At 35.2% G+C, this 25,384-nt stretch overlaps 1 protein-coding gene across 6 annotated transcripts in view; it reads left to right on the forward strand.

Moving 5' to 3' along the window:
• ARL13B (ADP ribosylation factor like GTPase 13B) overlaps nucleotides 1–25,384 on the forward strand; it is a 50,006-nt gene that overhangs the window by 21,995 nt on the left and 2,627 nt on the right. For 3 of the 6 annotated variants that reach the window (XM_062597002.1, XM_062597011.1, XM_062597021.1), the window contains exons 5-11: nucleotides 12,105–12,210; nucleotides 15,674–15,876; nucleotides 17,854–17,950; nucleotides 19,305–19,530; nucleotides 20,040–20,153; nucleotides 20,604–20,672; nucleotides 20,870–22,428. In XM_062597002.1, the coding sequence (XP_062452986.1) occupies nucleotides 12,105–12,210; nucleotides 15,674–15,876; nucleotides 17,854–17,950; nucleotides 19,305–19,530; nucleotides 20,040–20,153; nucleotides 20,604–20,672; nucleotides 20,870–20,910 (856 nt within the window). In that variant the 3' untranslated portion in view covers nucleotides 20,911–22,428. Of the gene's footprint in view, nucleotides 1–12,104; nucleotides 12,211–15,673; nucleotides 15,877–17,853; nucleotides 17,951–19,304; nucleotides 19,531–20,039; nucleotides 20,154–20,603; nucleotides 20,673–20,869; nucleotides 22,429–22,455; nucleotides 22,500–25,384 lie in introns of those variants that run through there. The other 3 variants (XM_062597028.1, XM_062597043.1, XM_062597037.1) reach the window with 3 other exon arrangements.

A 25,384-nucleotide genomic window follows, 5' to 3' on the forward strand; every position in this document is an offset into this window, starting at 1 on the left:
ATAATAAGAATTTTTTAGAAAGCTCTGGAAATTGGCAAATTGTAGGAGCTGTTCTATAAATATATGTCCACATTAAAAAAAAAAGAGAGAAAGAAAAAAAAGAAAAAGTTTAGACTGCTGTTGAATGTCTGCCTGTATTGAACATAGCAATATCCATGGAGGAGGATCTTTTGTCTGTTATGCAGACAGATGATACGCAGACCGAGTAACCCTGAAAAATAAAAGTGATAAATATGAATAGTTTTGAATGTGGCTTTAGTCTTTAAGTTAAGAAGGCATATATATACATATATGTGTGTGTGTGTATGTATGCGTATATATATAAAAATAAAAGGAGCAAGAATTTTGGAAGGGTTATTTTGAGAATTTTAAGATATTCCATTCATTGTGTCATGTCATGGACTTTGAGATTTAACCTAGCTTTTCAAAATTCACATATTGAAGAGAGTGCACTTGATATTAAGATGTTTACAGTGTATAGTTCATTGTACAGAGAAGAATCCTCAAACACTAGCAGGTGGCTTCCCAGAGCTTTCAGATGTTAGTCATGTTAACCAGCTTGGGTTATAGCATGTAACAACTCCCTTACACACACTTTCATGCATCTACAGCATAATTTCTCTTTCATTAAAAGATATTTTGTTATGGCTGTTTCAAAGCTGTTGCTATTGAGTTTTTTTTTTCCCTGCTGTGTGAGCAGAAAGGGGTTGCTTCATTCTGTACCAATCATACCAGTCAGAATTATTGATTGTTACTGCATTGAAAGAGATTAGCATTTGGATTTACTTTTTAGGTTAAAATTTTTTATAAGTGGTTAGTTTGCAGTTGGCTTGTATGTAGTACTGTTGATGAGATGTCACAAATTCTGCCAGACAAAAACAACTTGGCCAAAGGTGATAATTGAAGACTTACCATAACAAAATGATTGTGAAAGTTGTGAAACTAGATATAGGTTCTACTGGGCCTGAGACAAAAAGTATAGGACTGCAAATTGTGTATGCAGAAATAAAATGAGAGGTTTAGCCTTTCAGTGCTGTATTAGTAAACTGGGATTATTCTTTTAAAATCGAAGACAATTTAAGACACACTTCAAGAGGGTGATGTGTTTGTGTTAACCTTGAACTGCTCACTATCTTGGTATCCTTTGCCCGATGCAACAAAGCAACCTGTTACTGAGGACAGATAATCTTTTATTAAATATTTCTATTGATTTTATTATGAAGCAGACAAAATTTGATGCACGTTTGCATGTGTTTAGGAATATAAAATCCAGTACTCAGTCTTTTATTTTAGTTAAGTATAAGTTTCCGTTAGGTGTGCTTTAGAAAACTTCTAAGTTCAACTGTTTTTAGGTATAGAGGAGAAAATACTTTCTTCAAACTTCCTGTGCATGTTTTCCTTGGACTATGATCAAGAATGGAAAATTTCAGTAAAAAGTGAAATGTTTAGAAGTAGATGATCATGGAATAAACTTACTTTTACTACATTAAGTGCAGATTCTAGAATTGCTTAAGATACATCATGCCATGGCTGCATTCAAAAATGAGTTGTGCTCTGCCTTCAGAAAAGATCTGTATTCTTAAGCAGTTAACATTTAGGAAGGCTTCTTATGTTTTCTTTGCCTTTCTGAAAAATTTCTTACTGGTTCTAAAAATGGATTCTTTGCGCAAAGGTGAAGGATACCATGTCTCATTTTGCTGTAGGCATCTACATAAGATGCCTAGTTAGACTAAATAAGGATCCTGCACATCTTAAGTTAACAGGTAGAAAAGGAGGGGTTCATGAAAAGCTGTAGTAGGTTACTCATATGCATCGCTTTTTGGAGTGCCTATTGACTAGATTTGCAGCTTAGATACCCTAAGGGTGGTTGTGAGAATACTCTTCACGTGACTATACTGTATTCTGCCTGAGCCTCCCCCCCCCCCCCCCCCCCGATAAAAGATCAGTTTGTGGGGCTCTGGCTAATTCAGATGTTTTTCTTTGAACTGGTTGTTCAGGCATAAGTATTAAACAGTAGAGTAATATATTCTGTCTGATTTTAGAGATTTCAGGACAATTTGAAACAGTAGTTTCAAAGGTGAAAATTTTTTTGAAACCCCAATTCTAAAGATTTTTAGTAAGAAAATACAGTATTTCTCTACAGCATACAAAATGCATCCTTTTGGAATAGCTATATAGGATCAATCCAGTAATATGTCAATATGCTACCTGTTAACAAATGACACTGTTGTGGTTTCTCTGATTTCTCATATATATTTAAACCTCTAAATAGATTTTTGCCAATAAATTTTATGACAATACAAGTCATGGAATTTAACAGTGAACATGTTTTCCACAGACTTAAATCTGTCTATCTGCAGAAGGATTAGCTGAAAAACAAAGTTAAAATACTGTGAAAATCAATCATCAGAAAGAATGATATTCTACCCTACTGTGGCTGCTAGTGTGTTTTTTCCTTTTTTTCTGTTGTTGTTGGTTCTTTCCTTTCCTTCTGTGCTCCCCTGCCCCCCCATTACCTTAATATTTGACTTCAGTGGTTAGTGATTAGTGACCCACTGCAAGAAAATCCAAAAAGCTTGGCAGCTAATAGAAGTTACAGTAATGTACTGAGGCATATGATCAGGCAAGCTTGGAAGTAATTTATTGGAAAACACTACTTAGGGGTGGGAAAAATGCAAGATGTACTTATTGTATTGCAATAAATCCTCTGCATTGCTTAACGTACTGTAAATCACACTGTAGCAGAGGACACGTGAGTCCTTTAAGATAACATTGGTCTAGAATGTTTCAGAACTGCTTGGCACCACCAAGACTGCTGCAAGGAAAGTGGGGCATGTGAAAAGAACCAGGAGTGTTAAACAAGGCTTCAAACAGTTGACCTGAAAATCTGTTCTGGTATAGCCTAACACATCTGTTGACCCATGTTAATTTAGCATGGCTTGACAGGCAGATGATTAAAAAACAAGTTGTAAGGGCACCATTAATGCTTATGTGAGGTGACAAGACATTCTTCTATCTAAGAAAATGCAAGTAATTACTGAAAAGCTTTAAAGCATGTGTACAGTCATCCATCAAAACACATTAGTTTTTCGAAGGGGCAGTTAAGAATTTTTCATAAGATCAGTCTAGCTTGAGAATTAATTAATTGCAGGAAGAGAAGAATTATACTGTGTTTCATAATCAGTCTGTGTATCCATTTAAAACTGATAAGTTTTTTTTGATGTTTTGCATGCTATGGTCTTGAAATGGCTATATACACAAAATTCCTTGCAAAAAAAGGGAACAGAATTGTATGACTGTTATGGGACTCTTTGCAAAGTATGACTCATCATAATTTCTTCTCAAGTATCAAACTTGTGGAGAAGTAAGCAGAAAGCACTTCAAGTTGCTGTTAACTGGATTTTTTTTTATCTTATTTAAACACTAGCTGTACTGAATAATGGAATGTAAGTAACTGAACTGTAGTTTCATGTCTTACATTCTATCTTGCTGGCCTTCAAAACTAGCCCTGAACTTGCTTGCCAATTAAATGTGGTTGATTATATTGACAATGCTGGTTTCAAATAAATAAGGATGTCTTCATGACAAAGATAACATTGAAGATTGTTGTCTTGACTTCTTCAGTGTTCCATAGCAGAACTTTAGTCACATCCTAAGTCTCTGTTGTTGTCCTGCAAGTTTTTGTATATGCATAGCAGCATATCCTGTGGCTCTTTCTGAGATTAAAGATTTTTCCTTGAGATTTTTGTCAATAAATGGAGAAAATGCCTATTCTTTTAGAGCTGTGGAAAGGGAATGAGTGGATTGAAAACACTTGTGTGACTTAGTGTGACCTCTATATTGAAAAATAAATAAGTAAATAAAAAGATGGGCTCTAGCCTCTGCCTTTACAGTGATAAAGAAGCACAGACTGGCCTACCCTCACCAGATTTTTTTCTTTGTGGATAGTTGAAAAAATTGGGCTGAACACCTAACAGCAGGAGACTGACTATGCAATATAGGTAAAACAAATCAGTAGGTGGAAGAACATTAGCTTATTAAACAGTAGTTTCAAATTCTTGACTGTTGTTTAAAAACAGCTCTAAATTCTGCTAAACATACAAATCTTAGAGCATCAGTATGGTCGGCCCATGTTTCTAGCCATTCTTCAGTCAAAAACTGCATCTTATCTAAACTGTTACTTGCATTGAAACTTGAATTAGGAACATATTAGGAACCTGAATCAAGAGCAGCTAGCTAGTCTTTAAAAAAAGAAAATCTGTGGAAATGTAGTTGTGCTAGTAATATGGCTGTGAGAATTTAGTCAAACTGATGTAGCTCTGTGCCTATTCTGTGTTCAGTTAGAAGCTATTTAATATTGAAAATACAGCCAAACAACAGACAAGGCTACAGGGTGGACTGTATTTTGCGGGGAGGTGGATGGGGTAAGGAAGGGATACAACGTGATGTAGAGAAGAGGAAGAATTAGGCCCAGTTTTGTACTCTGCTGGAGGTACTCAGAGATCAAAGATTATTGATGTGCTTTCATGCACAGATTATGTTCGGGGGTAGGGGGAACATCACATTTCAGTCTTCAACCTATGACTTTTGGTCACAGTTAAAGTTACATGTGCTGCACCTGCAAGTCCTGACTGACAAAACAGTGATCTCATCTGAGGAAACTGTAGGGTTTTTCTCTATAATTGGTAAGGGATTCAAGCATCACTTCATTGAAAGTAAAATTGAGGAATTTAATGTTTTGATGGTGTTTTTCACGTATTAAACTAAATCTTTAATGTCAGTAGTGCTCTTTAAGAGATGCATCAGAGACCTAAAAAATGAGTAGATGCCTGCTTTTGTTTTGTTTACTTCAGGCAGGAATAATACTAAAAGTCAGCACCTCCACTTGATCAGCTGGTACAAAGATGACAGCCACCTATGGGTCACAGAAATCCACAAAGAAAATCATAATCTTTGTCAAACAGTCACATAGTGAAGGTACAGATACTGCTGTCTTTTAAACTGGAATTTGAAAATGAATTAGGAGCAAGAGGATGGGCTTTAGCACAGCATGAAGGGTAGGTGAAATCATATCCATTTATTAGTACATATAGTTTGAATTACTGGTTAGCAACTTCCTCTAAAATTGTGATGCTGTATCTCTTTCATGATTGTTTCCCTGAGAGTAGAATTGCAGACTCAAAATCTGTACTGTGTTTTAAATTTCCACGTAGTTTCTATTCCCATTTCATCTCTGTCAGACCATGTAGCTAAACATCGTAGCCTTGAAAATCAGCTGTAATAAACGTAAGAATTTCCAGGTAGCTTTTTAAAAACATTTTATAGGCAACTTCACTAAAACTCTATTGTTTGCCTAGATGTTGACATGTTTTGAAGATGAAATACAGGAAAAGTAATATTTATTTTTTTTTTTAATATTGTGCAAAAATGTGGCAATACCATTTGCTTATTGACTTTGTAAGTTCTTCATCTGGAAGTCAAACATAGTATCCTTGCTGTGAGATCAGAGACCTCTTTGGGACAGAGCCAGTAGGCATGATTCAACTGATAGCAGAGCAGAGTGGGCCAGAGAAATTATGCTTTGGTACATAAGAATATGATTCAGACCTGAGGTGGGAATGAGGCCATTTACCCTAAGTGAAACAAGTTATAGTGGTTGTCTTTCCTGTGGCTGCCTAAAAAGGTAGTATGAGAAAGGAATTGATCTCGTGTTGCTTAGAGATACTAAAACAGGGTGAGTTTTGAATCTTATATCTAAGTATTCTCTAGATTTAAATGTAAACTGGAGGAACTGGTTAAGGACAAGGTTGAATCAGAGAAATCTCTCTCCTGTCTCCCTGTGATTACATGTATACAAACTCTTAACTGGTGTTAGTAAGCAGATAATCTTGGAGCACCTCATGTCACCAGTTTTTCATTATAGCTCATCTTCATTTTCAATGGATTTTTTTGCTTAAGAATTAAAGGCATGAAAAGCAAAATACTGAAATGAAATAAACCCATGCTTTTGAGAAACAGGCTATTGCCAATCGGTAGAAAGTGGCTGGTGGGTCTGTAATTGTTGTAAACAATCCATAAGGTACTGAAAACTGAGACTGTTTTGTAGCGTGCTGATGAGGAACATAGGTTACAATCTCATAACAGGTACCATTTTAATTGTTTCAGTATAAGCTAAAAACTTTAAAAGTAATCTGCAAAAAGTTTGCAAAAGGAGAGAGAGGGGTCAGAGCTTAGTCTTAGAATGCCTAAAGGTCTCTTGGGAGGCCTGAAATTGTTTGGTAGTTCTTGTACATGCTTGTTTGTGTTAAATATCAAGAATTTTGTTTTCTGTGACTTCTTGACAGGCTAAAGTAGAGACAATAACTTAAGAGGAAAGAACTTGAAATTTCTAAGAACAAAGAAACGTATCTGACAAATCCACACCTTTCTTCCTGTTTGTTGATCAGGAATTTGAGTTTCATACGTGTTAATATAAACAAAACATAAATGTGCTAACAAACCTTTTCCGGCTTTAACTGCTCAGGCTCCCCCTCTCTAGTATCGATCAGTTCATTGATTGCTGTCCACAGGATCATCCAACACAAAAATAAGAGTTAAAATTCTGAAGAAAAACCATGCAACAGCATTTTAAATAAAAGCTTCCTGTAAACCATGGATAAAAAAATAAGGCATTGGTCTTTCCCTTGTGAGGATGGCTGTTAAGTTGAGAGTTTCTCATCTGTGTTCCCCACACACATCAGAAATCCTGATTAAGTCACTCCAAAAGCTGTGGCTTCTCAAAGTAGCCCTGAAGATTAATATTCTTGATCTTAGGTAAATCATTTACATACAGATACATTTTTGGTAAGTTGCTTGTACTCATGTTGATAGTTCTGACACTACAGTGTTCTGAGCACAGGGTTATTTGCTGTTCATTAATTTTGATTGGCAACATGCACTAAAATATGGGCAGTTAAAAGACTACCTTTTATTTGTTTGTTAATTATTTGCTCCAAGTAATTATTTTATGTTGGCAAGTCAGGTTTGATCCAAGATTTTGGGCCTGTGGTAGCTGACTATGATTAAACCTAACCCAGAAAGAAGCATCTGTAAAAGAAGTAATCTGTATTTTTCACAGATTCCCCTTCATAGTGTGTTCCTACAGTATATACTTTTCAGTGTTGTGTTACTGTATGATAATCCCATACAACTGGAGAGAAATGCAGAGGCTGGAAAGCAATAAATAGTTTTTAAAAATAAACAACCTCAGAACAAGAAAAAAAAAAAAGAAATCCTCAACTCTTTTTGTAGCACTTTGGATTTTTGATGAAAGCTGAGATACGATTGTGTCCTGTCCATGTTGGGAATTTTTTCACAAGAACCTCTTGGGTTGTAGAGTAAGTTATAATATGCTTCGTTTTCTCTCTGATCAGTAACTTAGATTTTAGAAACAGGTCAAGGAACACACACAGTTTGCATTTACACTGTTTTTCACTGACATGTTTTCTGGCTTTCAGAAAAATATTGTTACTGAACTGTAGATGTCAGTTGTGCCAAGGCACACATACACTCCCTTTTCACACTGTTTCCCATGACTTTTCAAATAAAGTTCAAAAGCTTTCTAGTTGTTATATATATATATATAAAAAAATCTACTTGATACAAAAACAGTTGCTGCCTACCTTTTCTTTATTTTTTTAAAAAGACAGTTTATGTTGTTAGGCTAAAAAGGTGCCAAATACACTTTTTGCAAAATTGAAATAAGCCAAGCATGATCTTCTATATGAAGGTTTTCACTTGGTAACTTAATGTGATTTTCACTTGGTAACTTAACGTGATAAACCAACACACACTCTCCTGGGCTTTCAAGTATGTTTTGATTATATACCTCCTACAGCTTAACAAAAAATATATTATATGTGAGGTTCTACTGACTTGGAAAATTAAAATCAAGCTGTATCCTTTAAGGTAATTCTGACATACTCCCTAGGGAAGGAAGTTTTATGCATAAAACTTGCCCTGAAAATTAGCATTCCTGTGCATGAACAACAGAGCTCTGAGATTATATACACTAAGAGAAATATCAAATTCTGGGAGGGTAGGCATCCACCGATTTGTATGTTTTGACACTCAGGTGCATTTCCATTCTAAACTGAACTACTGCTTTTACTTTCAAATTTGCAACTTTGTAAACATCGAGTAAAAGAAAACTCTTTACCTTGTAATCCTGTTTTGGTGGCAGCTCTTTTATCCTTTACTGAGGAACTCCTGTGGGCAAGCTTGAGTGCAGTCTGAGAAACACTGTTTTGAATACTTGCCTAAGTAAAGTGTCTTGAGTGGCCTTCCCTTACATATTTTCTGCATGCCTTCTGCTTCTAGTTCTTAAACAGTTGTCCAGGGGTTTGTCTTCAAGAGCTGTGGTGTGAGAGCGAGACGCAGAGAGGGAGAAGCTGCCTGGTGCAAGTGCAGTGCACGGGCAAGTTGATTACTCTCTGCTTGGGGAATCTGGTTCTGCCTGTTCGGACGCCCGCCCGGCTTGGAGGCGGAGCGCCCCGCCGGGGGCGGCCCGTAGCAGGAGGCGCCCGCACCAGCCCCTTGGATGAAGGCCTTCCTTGCTAGCTGGATGGGTGGCACTGTGTAAGGGCAGTAATCACTGTGTTCTGCACTGAAGTGCGAAAAAAAAGAGAAAAAATGAGGGCTAGTCGTAGATGTATTCATAAATTTAGTTGGGGGGGGCAAAACCCCAGCATAATAACACCCTTCATCACAGTCAGGATCTTAAAAGTATAAGTTTGACCCAAAGGCTGAAAGGGGGTGAGGGTGGGGGGTATGACATGGACTGCATAGCCTGAGTTAAATTAGTTACATTCTTGGGGAATATAATTTAGAGACCTCTGTTTGAGTACGTTGCTTACCTAGATACAGCGCTTTGCATGCATTTTTTTGAATACAGTTACTGTTGCGGCATGAGCACTGTGAAGAAAACAAAAACTAATTGCCTAAGAAGAAAAATCTTCTGCTTTTCGAAGTATTGAGTTAAAACTCAGCAGCCAATGTAATGACAGGACGGTAATGTTGTATTCGTACTGTATTTGTACTGATCTATACAGTTTACCAACATTACGTTCTAGGAAGCTGTTGCTGGAGGAATGAGTAGTCCAATAACTTAAAAAATATTGCAGTTATTTAATCTGGAGGTGAGAAAGGAATAGGCTATGCCAACAAAGTCTGTGTCCAAAAATTTTCTTCAGTCAGATATAGATGAGAATTCACAGCACTGCTGAGGAATGCTTTTTGAGAGTCTGGGGGACAGTGCAGTAAGATTTTCAGCCTGGGACTAAGATACATTAAATGAATACAGTGGATAGCTGTTTTCAATTTTTTAATTACTTTCCATTGCTTTCCTGAATTTTATTGCAGTTTTTCCCTGGATTTAGCTATGGTTCTCTTTCACTTCGAAATACCAAGAGGACATGACTTGTTCAGGCTGATTGGTGAGGAGGAATAGTACTGGAGTTATCGTAAGCATACTGAACGGGGCCTGTAAGAGCTGAACAACAGTTAGGGAACCTGCACTAAGTTGTACAGAGCAGAAAATACCGTAGAATTACTCTGACTTCCTTGAGAAATGAGAATGGGTTATCAAAGTGAGGAGTGGTGGTCATTTATCTCATAGATAAATAGTGACAAGCTAAGTTTTTTGAGCAGTAAATGCAACACAGTTTTCACTTTTTACATCTGTGTGAGGTTAAAAGCTTTCTTAGCAGTAAAATAATGAAGAACTGAGGTTCTCATACTACAATTCTGGAAAATTGGAGGGAATCTGTATGACTTGGTAGATCAAGTCAAGGTGCTGACAAGCTTTGCTAACTATAGAGTAAATTCCTACCATTGTTCCCTGCCAGACAGGATGATAAATTCAATATATTAGACTTAGTCTAACATTCCTTAAAACCATGTAAGTTAAAGATGATGATTTGGGATTTTAGAAGAGAGCATGCGGTGTTTGGTTCCAAAACCGTGTACCATTGTTTCCTCTGGAAACCAAACATTTGTGATTTTATCCAGAAAGGCAAACTGGAGTTTTCTTGCAATGGAAGAATTGCTAAAATTTGAGAACATTATTTTGGTGAAATTGCTTTATTAGAGAGAAGTGAATACGTTTTTCAGAATCTCTAATGCTATGCAGTACATTTCTTTGCAGATTTTGCACTTTGCTTGGATTTTGACTCTTTAAAAAGTGCAAAATTACATTGCATTGTATGCTTACATTCCAAAACATTCTATATCAGTTCAAAGCAAACAGTACCAGTTTTCCTGCAGAAAAATGATAACTTTGAACAAGAATAGAATAATGATGGTGAAATATTACTTAATACCTTTTCACCATTCCAAGGGATTTGCCATGCAGCAATATTGTTAGGAGGATGGTCTAAAATGTAACTAGCTTTTAATCAGAAACAGCTAATGGGAGAGAAAAGTATGTATCCTGTTGTCACCAACTGTTTTTGCTAAAGGTGAGAACACAAGTTTGTTGAGTTTGTTGACTTGACTTCATCCATGAAGTTTTGTTTATTTCTTATAGAACTCTCAGATCTTCAAGAAACAAATGATTTCCTAAGCATTTGTCTGTAAAAACATATTTTGGATTTCTATCTAAAATTCTCTATTCATTATTTATATTTGCTTTTAAGTTACCTCATAAAATCAGACGTTTACATTCCTAAATACTTAAGAGTTACCTAGTTAACATTTTTCTGTCATTTTCTACAAATTGCTTCATCTGGTCCTTTACTTCAATTTTAACAATTTTATCCCTTTCTGTTGTATTTGAAATCTGCAGCTATCGAATGATAGGGGGGTGGGGGAGAGAGAATAAATACATATTGCTAGGGAATGCCTGAGAAGATTTTGGCTTAAAGTATGTCTTATATAATCATGCTGCCTGTAATTCATCTTGCTTTCTTAGATGGTGGCCAATTTAAATCCAATTCAGTAGAGGAACTGAGGTTTCAAGGACATACAAGTGCTGTGAATTTCATGAAAATCATTACTTAGATAGCTGAGGGAAATCCCAGCTAGTGACAAGATTTTGCCTTTCCTTGAGAGGTGGTTCCACGCAGTTTCTATCAGTCATTTTTGCTATTTCTTGCATACAATTTATGTTAAGCTTTTTAGGGCTTTATGTTGGAAACCTTTTCAGTCTCAGATGATATAAAGGAGTTTTCTGTGAAACAGAGATTCAAAAATTAATTTTGATAAAAGGAAATAACTTTCATTTCCATAGTTATAACGTGGTATATCTAGGAGTTCACTGAGGTGCAGAACTTAAGCACTGGGATGCTTTATAACTCTGGACAGCCCTCTTTATGTACATAGTAGTCTTTGAGAACAGGGTTGAAGGAAGTGTAACATCCTCCCTTTCAAAACTTATGTCCATGTTAAAGTGAGAAAGAATAAATAATGTTCTTTGGATGGTATTCCAGATCGGTTTTATATGTTTTATAAGATATATTTTACTGGCAGTGGTGTTGGATACAGTTACAGACAATATGGATACAAGTATTTTCAAGAATAAAAATCCCCCCAAATTAAAGAGATGTTTGTCTTCTGCACTCCTTTTTGCTAACATATCTCAAAAAAACAAGAAAATGATGGCACTTTATTCTGCAAAATACTTTTGTATTTTATAAGCTTTTTTTCTTCCTTCCATTTAATAATCAAGCATGTCTTTTACAGCCATTTGTGGAGGTCTGTTTTCTTTAGGAAGAGGGGGTTCAAAACATTATATATCAAATTGTTTAGAGTCAGAGAGAAATTCTGGATAGTAGACAGACCTAAGATGATCATGAAGCAGCATTATGGCATCATCTTCACTATAAAATACAATTGCTCTGTCTATGGGTGCAAGGTAATTATTTGATGTTAGTATCTCTGTTGAAGGTGGTGTATGGAAAAACACATTTTTATTAAGTAGAAAGAATAACTAAGAACTAAAGCTGAAACAAGTGTTTTCTCTTTTTCTTTTCCTCTTCTATTTCTCCGTTACATCAAAAATGTGGGTTTGGGAATCTGATCTCTTTCTAACCTTCCTGGGTAAATATTTCTTTTCTTTTAATCTTTAGGCTGGCAAATAAGCAGGATAGAGAAGGAGCTCTGTCAGAAGCAGATGTAATTGAGTCGTTATCTCTGGAAAAGCTTGTCAATGAACACAAGTGTCTATGTCAAATTGTAAGTATATTTTCAAATGTATATGTAATGCTTGCAAAGGAAGTAAGTGTGCCAAATAGAGTAAAACTGAAACTGGAGCCCTACAGTCCCAGCAAAGATACAGCACATACATCTGTTTTGCACACAATATTAGTATTTACCTTGCCATTCTGCTTCTGGATCTGTTCAAGAAGAAATCTCTATGACTCTGCATTATGTAGGTCCTTAAAGTGTACTTGCTGGCTACTCTGAACTCCTGTAAAAATAGATAATTGCTGATGTGATTTAAAACTTGTTTAGCTGGACTGCAAGTTTAGTATTCCACCTCTTTAGAAAGAAGTAGGAAGTGGGATCTGTCTATGCTGACATTCAAGAAGGACCACTATGTTCAGACATGATGTTAGTCTTTTTCTGTTCATAACTAAAACTATCATTTAGTCTGAGTTACCATCTGGTAAACAGTAAGAACTTAATCTAATTCTTAGTGCATCTGATTCCCTGCACAGTAGTCACAAAAGAACACCATTACAGCTAATTAACTACAAATAACTAAAATAACTACATTTCAGATTTAATATTCACAGTCATATTAAAAAAAATCTTACAACTACTCTCCCCCAAAACCAACAACAGAAAGCTGTATGAAGGCTATTTTAATATTGGTCAGTATCACAGAAAATTTATTCAGATCAACAGTCCATGAAGTTTTTTTTAAGTCTTTGTTTTAATCACCCAGCCTATTATCCAAGTACTCATGGGGTTTACTTTTATAATCTTTTTCTAATTGTACTAAAAAACACTTTAAAGATCTGAGTTATATTGAGACTAATAATGACATGGGAAGGCATTTTACAGAATGATTCTATCAGGTATTTAGGTTTTAAAATTTAAAGTCTTTGAATTAGCCTAGTGAGAGCTGCAAAATTCATAGACTAGTACAAAGTTCTATTATTTTTTCTAGGAAGTTGTGTCATAGCAGGGGCATAACTTCACCATTACGTCACAACTCTTTAAGGGCTTTTCTTCAGTAAGGGGACTTCATACCATGCATCATAAGCAATCTTGAAAATAAAAAATAGCAGGCTAGAATTAAAAAATGAAAGTAGAGTTTTGAGGAAACTCATTCCTGCATAAGCTTTTTGTGTTCATCTATAAAAGAGACAGTTGACAGGGTTTCTTTGAGAGATTTCTGTGGCAAAAATATTTTTTCACAAACCATTAAAATAGAATACCTTAAGCATTTTAGCATATTTTTCAGTGCTATAGAATTACTAAATTTATGGCATATTTCAATAAAATGTTATTCTCATTCCCCATTTGTATCATGGTGTAAACAACAAAGAAGCTAGACGGTACATTCTGTAAGTAATTTAAGCTGAGAGCAACTGAGGATCTTACCTGCTAACATGGGCTGCTTCTTTGCTAGGCTAATTAAAGGTAAACTTGGGTATTTCAGTGTGATGACTGATGGGGTAAATTTAAACAGGGAGTTATGAAACAGAAAGGTTCAAATAAAACTAGGCAGGCACCCAGAAAAACTTTTGTTTATTCTTTCTCTTTTAATCAGTTTTCTTCTGGAACTTTAAATCCCCCTGCAAAATATAAAAGCAAATACGAAGAGTCATTTGTCTCGTTGTCACACAGTTTCAGTGAGAATGACCTTCATCTTTTTCTTTTCTTTGCCTGAGTATATTTTATAACTGAACTAAAGCAACAATAACTTGTGTGCAAACCTAGAAAAAAATTGCTCCAGTGCTCTCTATTGTCTCATCTTAGTCTTCTCACAGAGACAGAATATTATTGTCTATACATTTTCTCTCTAATTAGGTTCTGCTGGAGAATATTGTAGTATTCCATGGTAAGCAACACTCATATTTGAACCTTAATTCAGAGAAACTCAGAATATATTAAAATACAAAGTCGCTTTGGCACTCTGGGGGGCACAATATGTCAGAATTATTTTTTCTGCTGTAAATTGTAGAAACCATATCTGACTGTGGTGCCATTTAAATGCTTGTAAATGTAGTAATGATAAAGAGAATTTTTAGGTGATGCTATTGCAGATTTAGTCTTTTTTTTTTCTTTTTTTTCTTTTTTTTCTTCAAGCATGAAAACAAATCCTGAAAACAAATCCTGGACACAATCGTGTGAAGTATTACTTCTTCATTTCAGATAAATAGCATGACTTATTCAATTATTTTTAGGATAGCAGCTTAAGAGATCTATACAATGCTTCAAAAGATCCTAGAAAACAGGTCTGAAGAGGCCTTGAGAGCTCATCTAGTCCTTTCCATGTTCTAAACTAGAATCAACTCAATGAAACAACTTCATGATGTGTTTATACGTTGTTTTTTTAAAAAATAGCTTTCTGTTAGGAAGTTTTTCCCTATGTCTAACTAAATCTCTTTTGTTCCAGTTTATTCCCATGATATTTGCCTTCTTGACCATGAACATGAAGAACAAATTATTCTTTTCCTGTTTGCCTTTAGCCTTTGCATATTTGAAGGCATATATCATATTTCTTTGAAGTTTTATCTTCTCTAGGAGAGAAGAACCACTCCAACTCCTTCAGCCTTTTCTTACTCGATGCATTTTCATAACCAAACTTGTCAAGTTTTTCCACTGTTTTCCTCTTTTTTCGTTAAACTCAGTTCACGTCTTCGTTTCTGTTGCATCCAAGCTAGGTGAAGTATAATCTAGCAATGGTTTTGTAGCTATATTGCAATAGATTTACTCAGATCATGTTTCTCTTGCTTGCTGATGACAATATTATGATAAAAGTTTTACTCAAATCAGGATGCATAATGTATTGCTTTACCTCATCCACAATGCCTATCCTTACCTAAAAAAAATGTATTGCTTCGACATTTTTTTCTGACAAATTTATGCTGGATTTTATTCTCCTGTTCATGTTTATGAATAACCTGATCATTTCTTTTATGAACTGAAGCTAAGCTGATTCTGTTTCCCTCCTTTTTTCGTTTAAATAGATAAATATCATGTGGACTATTGTAAGGCAGCAGAAAGACAGAACATATATGCTTGAGCTGAAAATTCATGTATCTATACAGATAGAAGCAGAGATATGAATCTGTATAGAAACTGGTGTGTGTATGTGTATATATGTGTGTATGTATATATATATGCACCAGGTGAATGTATTACAGGTGTGTGTTTATATGTTTATAGAAAAACATGCAAATGTTTTTCTGTAGAGTATTGTAGTATTTTTGGAATGGGACTGGAAATAATGGAATTTGGTAGAACTAATGTGATTTGTATCTTGGGAAAAAAACCTCTTAGATTTACAGAATACCTGCATGCAAACTTACTTGTTGTACTTCTTGATGTTTTGCAAGCTTATAGGAAGCAGTTGCAAGCTTATAGGAAACAGCAATTTGGCTGAGTTCTTGTTTTTAGCCAAGTAATTTGATCTGAACTACAAATAATTTTCTTCCTCTTCTTCTCTTCATTACATTTACAGGAACCTTGCTCAGCTGTCATGGGCTATGGGAAAAACATTGATAAATCAATAAAAAAAGGTTTATATTGGCTCCTACATATCATAGCAAAAGATTTTGATGCCTTAAATGAGCGCATCCAAAGAGACACTACAGAACAAAAAGCATATGAAGAACAAAAGAAACAAGAACGAGCTGCGCGAGTGAAAAAAATACGAGAAGAAAGGTATTCTCTCTGTAATTTTTCCTGCTTCCCGCTCCTCCCTCACCCTAAAATACCTGATTCATTCATGAACACGGCGGTTATGCAAACCAAGCTATCAAGGATTTAAAGCTTACAAGCCAAGAACCTCCATATTAAAAGGACTTGATTTTGTAACTGATATGTAAAGTCAGAGTCTAGATGCAAACCTTTTGCTCAGTTAGCCTCAGGATATGCAGCAGAGGATGCACAGAGACACATAAGGTGATGCACAAAAAATGATGCAGGGGGAGGCAGGACAAGTGATTTATTACTTTCTTTCAGATTCCTGTATGTCCCTGAATCCTATCCATGGTTTATATTAAAGATTGATGTGCATCCTCTTACCAGGTCACTATTACAAAATTCTCTAAGCACCCCTGCTGTCTGCCCAATATATATGGAGACCTGTGAGTCTCAGTTACTGTAGTGCAAACCATTTTGTGGAGTCTCTTGGCTTGTGCCTTTATTGAGTTGGCTTGCTTCAGCAGCGTAATTGAGATAAGCACAGTTTACTTGCAAGGAATTTGTCATGGTCTTCATACCTTTTTCACAAAATTGATATAAATGCACATGCTGTTAGTCTGCTAGATATCTCTGTGTAGACCAACTCTCTGACCATGTTGGATTGTGTTGGATTTATGCCATGTTGGGAGGTGTACAGAGGAAGATTGACTGTGAAAAATGTCTCAAAGGGATTGCTCGATGATATCGACATTTTCCATGCATTCTGTAACTGCCTAGTGTTTCTTGATTGTGTTTATTCAGTGGGAGAATTGGTTGGATCGGAACTGGATTAAAAGTTTTTAAGTTTTGCTAAATTTATTGTGTCTTTGAGGAAAGCTTAATAACATGCTATTTTTAGCTGTAGCTGAGGGCTTGTCTCAAATTTAAAAGATGGCATGTAACTCTCATTTTGTTATTTGCATTAAATCAATTTCTTACTGTAAGAAATAGTTAGGTTATTCTCAATTCAAGTGTAATTCTATTTCAGTCCCCAGATTGCTTCTGTTCAGATAGGTTTCCGTGAATGTTTTCTCAGAATGTGTTTCCTCCACAAAATGTTATTAACAGTCATCTTGTTCCTAATGGAAGGCCAAAGCAGTCTGTCTGATAAGTAGTGCTAGTAAGTTTTATTACAGTACTGGATATTTCTTCCAAGTAGTGTGGTTTCATGGATAGATCAGAATACCTCAGTTTTATTTCCATCTGTGCCACTCAGGGTTACTTCCTCTTTCAATATTTGCAGCTGTACAGTGACTTTGTACATGTAAGTGATGTCAGACCTATTGATTAGAAATGTTTGATAAGAATATATTTTATTATTGGTATATCATTCAATGTGTAGTCATTTAATACAATTTCTGTTTTCACAGATACAATACTGTTGCAACAACAGTACACTCCACAGTACCTGTCTTTCTGAACTTTTCCAAGTCTAGTAGAAACAAATAGGATTTCCTGACTGTTACTCTGTAAACTGAACAGTCTGTCACCAGTTGTCTCTTCAGTATATTAAGGAGAATCTAGCATTAGGAAAAGTGGAGATTTATTAAAAATAGAAGAAGAAATTTAGATAGTCTTGTTTCATGCCATACAGATTTTTACAGAAGTATTCTGTCATGCATCCTGTCCTAAGAAAGTGCTTCCACATTTTGAAGTGCTGATTTAACATGCTGGCATTTACAAGCATATGTTTCTACCTCAGCTTTAAAATGTATTTGTGCTTTGTTGAGGTTATTCTGTCTGTAGAATGTTTCAAATTATGAAAGCATAGTGTAAAAATCAGCTGGCATAAACTGGAGGATGAATTAGGTAACCTAATTGTTACATTTAGGTTAGGAACCTAAATGTTCTCTGTTATGTAAAATTTATGGTTCTTCTTCATAATGCTTTGTTCCTTCCCCCACCACCATCAAAAAACAACCATAAAACAACAAATAAAACCCAACAACAACAAAGGGAAAAAGAAGAAGGAAGAAGTGTACCTGATGAGGCAGACTTTGGGCCTGGGAACTGCGAAAACCCCTTCCAGCCTATAGCTACTGTAATCTCTGAGGTATGAGAATATGTGGAAATCTGGATCATTTTAGACCTACCACTAACAAATGTTTGAGAGGTAATGAGAAAAAATGGTTCATTTAAAAGAATTATTATAAGCCTGTAAGCACAGTACTGCTTTTTATCTTGGCAGTCTTGTTTTGTGTACATTGAATCAATGCTTTCATGTTAAGATAACCTCTAAATATTGATTCAGGGGAAAAAAGTTTTGAATTCACAGTAAAAGCAAGATATTGTAAACAGATGACTGAAAATGTTTCCTGATTAAACTATTGGATATGAAGGAGTGAAAATATTTGAGGTCTTTTAGTTTCTTGTAAAGTCTTTTACTGATGTGGTGAGTCATATAAAATCTCTTGGCCAACTTCAGCTACTTTTCTGAACACAACCTGTCTTCTGTTGAACTCAAACTATTGAAAAGGGTTTCTTAGCTTTGAAATATGAAAAGCAGATTCAAATACAAAATTTCCTCAGCCTGTATGGTTGACTTCAGGTAGTCCATGGCTTTCTATTTGTTATATTTTTCATTCAGTTGACTTGAGATAGCATGATTTCAAGAAATATTTGTAAACTCTCCCAGACTCTCCCAGTAAATAATTCAAAGGCTTGCTTCTCTCCAGGACAAAAAAGCCCAATCTATGTATCTTGTGAAGTCAGCTATAAACACAATAATAAATTTCGTAATATCATACACAGTATGAAGAGAGGATATAGCTGTGCATATTTCAAAGCTGTTGATTTTGTGATATAGAACCTGTATCAAGTCTCTATCACACAACTGATATTTCAGCTAATCATGCTAGTAGTTTCCAGATACTCGGAAGCGCTCTCTCTCTCTCTCTTGCTCTCTCTCTGTGTTGTGTGTGTGTTAATCGAGTCTCTATCACACAACTGATATTTGAGCAAATCATGCTAGTACTTTCCAGATACTCGGAAGCTCTCTCTCTCTCTCTCTCTCTGTGTGTGTGTGCGTGTGTGTTAATCAAAATCAAAACAAAAGAACTGAAGAAGAAGAAATCAGGAGCTTTCTAATCTTCTCTTAGAAAGGCTGTTCTTGTCATTTATACACCTAGGAACTTTTTCTCACATGACAAAAAAATCAGGCTGCAAACGTGCATGTCAATCATTTGTAAAACTAAAGATCATATCTTTTGCTGTTGATCCTTTTTTTTCTAGATAGTAAAATGGAAATGTTAACTGTTTTGATAATTTATTCACCTACTATTTGAAATTCTTTTCTGTACTTCATGTGGGATATAAAAAAATGTTTTTAGTAATTTAGAGTTTAAGATAACCTTCTGTATTATTAATCAGTTAAAAAGTTGCAAAAGTTTTCTTATGCTTTTTGTTAGAATGAAAAACAAACTGAAAAGGAAAAGAAGCGGCAAAGGTTGGAGACTGAAACGGCTACCATTGTCTTGAAATCTCAAACAGGGCAGGAACAAATGGATGTACAGCATTTATCCAGTAGCGGTAGCCAAAAAACAAATGATAATAGACTAGAAACTTGCAAATCTACACAGCAATTACAGAAGGAAGAAGAGAGTGAGCAGCAAGCATCAGAATGCCTTGATTCAGGTAAAAAGGCAAAACTGAATATAACCGCTTCCTTACTATGTTTTATTTAATTTTGCTTTTCAGATACTTTTTCTTGTGTCTCCATTAATTTTCAGGGCACCACATGCCAATTTAGTCTATTGTAAACATATGCATATGCATAATTAGGTTTTGTAATGAAAAAATTATTTCAAACAAGTTTGTGTTTATTGATGTGGTTCATAATAACCTGAAACTAGGTCCATTTTTATTATAGTCAAATATGTGGTCCAGATTCTATCAATACCAAGCTGAGTTGAATTTCTTTATCAAAAGGTAGAGCTTGCATTTATTTTATGCTTACATTTTGTTTGTTAAAGCAAAATGTGTTTTGTAAATTTTACATTTTGACAGGCTTGTTGTTGTGTATAAGTATAGACTGAAAATGCTGATGTATTTCACTCCAATGACTGTATTAATCAAAAAATGATATAACATATTCTCTAAATATAACTATATGGTATGTAATGCTTTGCTTCTGTCTGGTATAGATAACAGTAAGAAGAAGAAAAAAACAAAATTAAAAAGGGGCCACAGGGTAGAACCTGTTAAGGCAGAAGATACTGTCTCCAAAAATCCTACGCCACCCCCACCTCTTCCACCAGGTAAGTATGCTACATATTATAATAGATGTCTCAATATATGATAATTAAGTCTTTGAAATATTCATTTGTGCATAGTGAAACTGAAATAGACTTCATACAGAAATACGCTACTAAAACTTACCCTCTGTGAGAATCATGTAATTTTTCACTTTATAATGTGAACTTTCAGCAGTATGATTTGATCCATTCCACAGGAGATTTTACTAATATCACAAAAAAAGTATCAGCAAATTGACTACTTGCTGACAGAAAACAATGATTAAAACTATCAGTATTTTTAAACATAGAATGGTTTATTTTAAAATGATTTTATTGGTATACAGCAGATATATATTACATACTTCTCTGTTTCTAAATGCTTTCATTTCTATAAAGAGAACTGGCTTCCCTACATTTCCTCAGAACCAAGTGTAGTCGTGACACATTTTGACTGTCTTTGTTTTCCTTTAGTTGGCTGGGGAACTCCCAAAGTTAATAGACTTCGAAAACTTGAGCCTCTTGGTGAAACACATCATGCTGGTAATTTAAAATGTTTTGAGTCTGAAACTTTCTAAAGCATTCTCCATTGTTCATTCACTTCTAGATTCATTTCATTCTTCACTTTTTTTAATTTCTAAATGCCAATTTTCTTTGACCAAAAGCTAACCCTTTTGCTCAGTAGAAAGCATCTTTTTGATTTTTCAAGTCTTATTTCCTTTTTTTTTTTTTTTTTTAAGGAAAACAGTTCTCCCAGATACCCTTGCAAAGTTTAAAGTGACATGGGATATAAGAAGCTATTAATACCTGACACCGTTTGCTCAACATCATGTGCTGTATTATAACAAAGGGTAACAGGAGTAGTTCTTTCAAATTTCCAAACATATATTGCACTCAAAGTAAAAGCTTCAAGATATATTACAATTGTCTATAACAGTTCACTGTTATCTGATGCACTTGGGATGGGAGTTGACTTACCCAGATAATGGAAAAGCCTTGAGTTACTTATCGGAGAGAATACTGCAGAAACACCCGAGCAAGACTGCGGAGAATCATGTTACCATTGTCTGCAGAGAATCTGCAGACATACGTTTCTGTAGAGAATCATGTCAGCAGGATTTATTGATTTGGGTTCCATAGTGCTCCTTCCACATTCAGGCTCATTCTGCACTGAGCTATGTGTTTGTTTCTACACTGATCTTCCTCATGATCTGCGTCTGGAAGCGCCATTCACTTCACATTATTGAACCCAAACTGGACACATGTATTTCTGTAGTTCTGTGAACACTAGCTCACTTCTAGAGAAATTTGCTGGGTGTAAGCTGATTCTATGTGTTGTCTCTTGAGAAATGTTCATGTTTTCTTCCATTCACTCCTCCTATTCCTGTACAGTTATAAAAGCATAGTCTGCAATCTCTTTCGCCATTAATTTGAAGGTGTTTTCTTGTCAGAAGGAAAATTAAAGACCTGTGGGCACTTCTAAACTAAGTACATAATGTTAACAATTCCAAATGAGGAACTAGAAACCCAGCTTTACTGAAAAGCCCGACAGAAATTTGACTGCAAAAGTGGTGCTTCCAACTGAAAACTAGGTTATTGGTTTGCAAGGAGAAATATCAGTGATGAAGCTTGGGGTCTGCTGCTTTATTTAAACAGCTAGTGTCCCTGAAAGTTCACAAACTGGTAGGAGAAGTAAGTTTAATAGCTGGAGATGTCAAGGTGTAGTAGGCAGATTTTTGATACAAATGCTTTCTTTCTTTAATAATGGTTATTTTCCACTTCTGGAAGACCATAGAGGATTTTTTTTAATACATTGATACTATGTCTTGTTCTCAGTTTTAGAGAGGAAATATTACATTATAACTTTTCAAATTTTGAGAAGCTAAGTGAATATGGAGACAATCTGGACCATCTGGAGTAGTATCAGGGGAAGATAACCCAGCTAAAGCAACAGGCAGCCTCCTAAGAATTGAATAAAGAGACCATTAATTGAGGAATTTTAGAGAAAAGAGCTCAATGTGACTGTAGCAATCCATAAGCTTAGCCTTGACTTGAACTGATTAACTCAAGTAGTACAGTATTGTGTGGACATACCTGCTGAAGTCCTGAAGACCAGAACATGGAGCATCTCTTCACTTGCAGAACATTTATTCTGCTAAAGGATAATCAACCCACAAATAATCAGAAGTAGTCCAAACGGGAAATGAGAGCTGTAAAAACTAAATGTTTATTTTTCACAGGAACACGATGCATGTGTGTAAAATGTAATTTGTAGTCTGTATTTCAAAAATTCTTAATCATGAAACCATCTTGCTCTTTTTTTAAGGAGTATAGGGAGAAGAAGGCAAGAAAGAAAAGCCAGACAAAGAGGTAGGGAGGGGAAGAAAGGGAAGGGGTCATAATCTCTGCTTTTCTCTGATCTGTGCCTAAAGAATGTGTTGTGTTTTGTAGTAAGAGCATAGGTGGGAAAAAGGAGAAAAAGAATCTTAAGTTAGGTTCCCAATTCACAGGTTATGTAACCTAATCACTTGAGGTCTGTGCTGCTGCTTTATACAATTTATAAAACAAGGATAATAAAATATTTTGGAATCCAACAATGAAAAAGATGTTGATAGAAGAAAATTCTGCTGACCAGAGGTGTAACCATTGAGGTCAGAGGAAATTTGGAGTGCTCGTAACGATGCAGATAAATTCAAAACACTGTTTGCCTATGCTTTTCTGAGAGATTTGGGTGGTGGAGGGAGGTCAGGAATTTTATTGACCAGCATAATGGTAAAATGTCCTGTGCTGAGGGATTTTTGTTACACAATTTTTTTCTAATCTGGTAGAAACTAAAGATCATTTTCTTCAACCCATCAGTGTGGAATTTGTGCAGTACTTTGTCCTTAGGCTTTTTCTATGAGACTTCAAAATCTTCCTTTGTTAACTAACATTGTGTAGAAATCTTTACTTTCTCCCTGCATTGGATGTTGCATAAAGAAAAATGAAAAGTTACTCATTAACCTCTCTCTCCAGCCGTATATTTCTTGAATATTGCCATTTCACTCTGAGATAAGGCTTTTATGCTAATGACCACTTTAATGATGGCTTTCAAACCATCACAATATAAATACTGTTAGATTTTTCAATAGCTGTTTTCTCCTGCATTTGGCATGCATATTCTTGTTGAGGACTCCGAAGTTTTGGAATACATAGGTAAAACTGTATCTATGCAAAACTCACACAGTGTTTCATATCAAGCAACATGAAGCTTTCTTTTCCAGTTGTAGTGTCCTGACATGAAAGAGGCAGAAGAGTTGCAGAAAAATATTTATAAATGAAAAGAGCTCTACAAATGCATGGTCCAGCATTGTCAAAACTTTGGTTAGGTCCTAATTATCAGCGAGCATCAATTATTTATTTTGCTTGAATCAGTTGGTTTTTTGCTCAGACCATTGGAAATCTTGGAATGATTTTAGGTTGCCATCTGTCTTTGCCTGTTTTCCATCACCCAGTAGTGTTTTTTCAATGAGTTTTAGGTATTTTGCAGACAGAAAACCTGTTTCTTCTTGGAAACTCTATTAGAGTTTTTCCTAAGACCAGTGGAGCCTACATTTGTTCCATTATTCAGAACATTCTCTGAATTGCATCTTCCTGAAAACCAACTTCTTGTGGGTTGATTCTTCGGCAGAGGAACAAATCAGTTTAGATTTTTTTTCCCCAAAATTAACTGTAAATGTGGTCTTAAAAGTTCTTCTGGTATTCTACTTTTATAAAATCAGAAATTATTATTGGCTTCATGATCAGTTGACATAAATGTCTTGAAGGCATGATCTGCACTGAAAGTTTTTCCTTTAGCTGGGTCTTTGGTAAGGCTTTCTTCTCTGGGCATTTTTGGATCCTCTGAGGCTTAATAAGGGGTGAACTCTTCTATACCAATACTGAAACTCTTTCCCTTTGTCAGTTACTGGCTAAGTGGCTAAAAAGGTAGAAGGGATAAAATGAATCCTACATAGGATTGATATGGGCTAGACTGAAAAATCATAATTTCTGGAGGATGTCTGACGGGTTCTTTTATCAGGGTCCCAGATAAAGTTGGTAGTGTCCATAAATGCAAGGAAAGAAAAAAGTATTAAACAGTCTAAATTAAACAGTCTTTTTTTAAAAGTTTCAAGAGCCATGTTATTGGCTTAAATATTATTTTCAGAAGTACTTTGGCCAAAGTCCACATCCAAAAGTGTATCACTGAAAAATTTGATATTTTATCAAATTAATATAAGTCAAGAATCTAAACTTCCTTAAGCTTTAAAACAAATATAGCTTTTTGTAGTGTTGATTTCTGCTAGTCCATGAAAAATCACAGGAATAAATGTTTTGCAGTGTTGGCATGCACTCTAGTGAAGATTTGTCAGTTTAGGATAGCAGTTATTTCTCTGTTTTTGTCTTTAAATGATTTTTTTTTTAAGTGACACAGATATGTGATAGTAACATTACTACTGAAATACAAAAGATGAGTGTAGTGTGAGGTTAAAGCAAAGTCTGTTTTTTTAGTGCTAAGAGCTGTCAAAGACATAAATCTGTCTTAATAATTTAATGTGCAGACTGAAAAACATCAGTATTAGTGATCAGACTATTTAGGATATAGATTTAGTCATTTATGTCATTCATATCAGCAAACATTATACTGGATGTTTAGGCAGAGTTAACAGGCCCTATAGTCAATTATATAAATCTCTAATTATAGAGTTATTTTTACTAAAGACTGCAATTTTGCCAGCCATGCTAATGGTTCTAGCACAACACTTGGTAATGAGTGTCTTATTTATTACCACTGAAGGGTACTTTTGTAAGTGTGATAAACCTCTCTCCTTACAAGAGCTAAAATAGTCTGACAGTCCTGTTCTTTAAATTCCTTTCTTAGCAGCCTCAAGAGACTGACCGTAATAGAAACATTCATTGTAAAGGTTTTCATATACCCTATAATGAGCGTATCATGATAATGCTCATGTTAATATGTTGATCTCATGATAACAACAGCAGTTGATATCATGTTCTTACGGCATGATATCATGCCATAAGATATCATGGTATCATGTGTTGTATCTTTGTTCGGTTGAAACAAAGGATTTGTGACAGTATACAAAAATGTTATTTTACTGAAGAGATGTAAGGATAACTAAAGCCTTGATCCTACAGATATGAATGCATATTTTTGAAATTATGTCTTCTAACTTCCATGCTTTTTTAATTTTAGCTTAGAAATGCTGTTCTAACAC

The sequence above is a fragment of the Rhea pennata genome, chromosome 1 (genome assembly GCF_028389875.1).
Source record: "Rhea pennata isolate bPtePen1 chromosome 1, bPtePen1.pri, whole genome shotgun sequence".
Taxonomy (NCBI): Eukaryota; Metazoa; Chordata; class Aves; order Rheiformes; family Rheidae; genus Rhea; species Rhea pennata.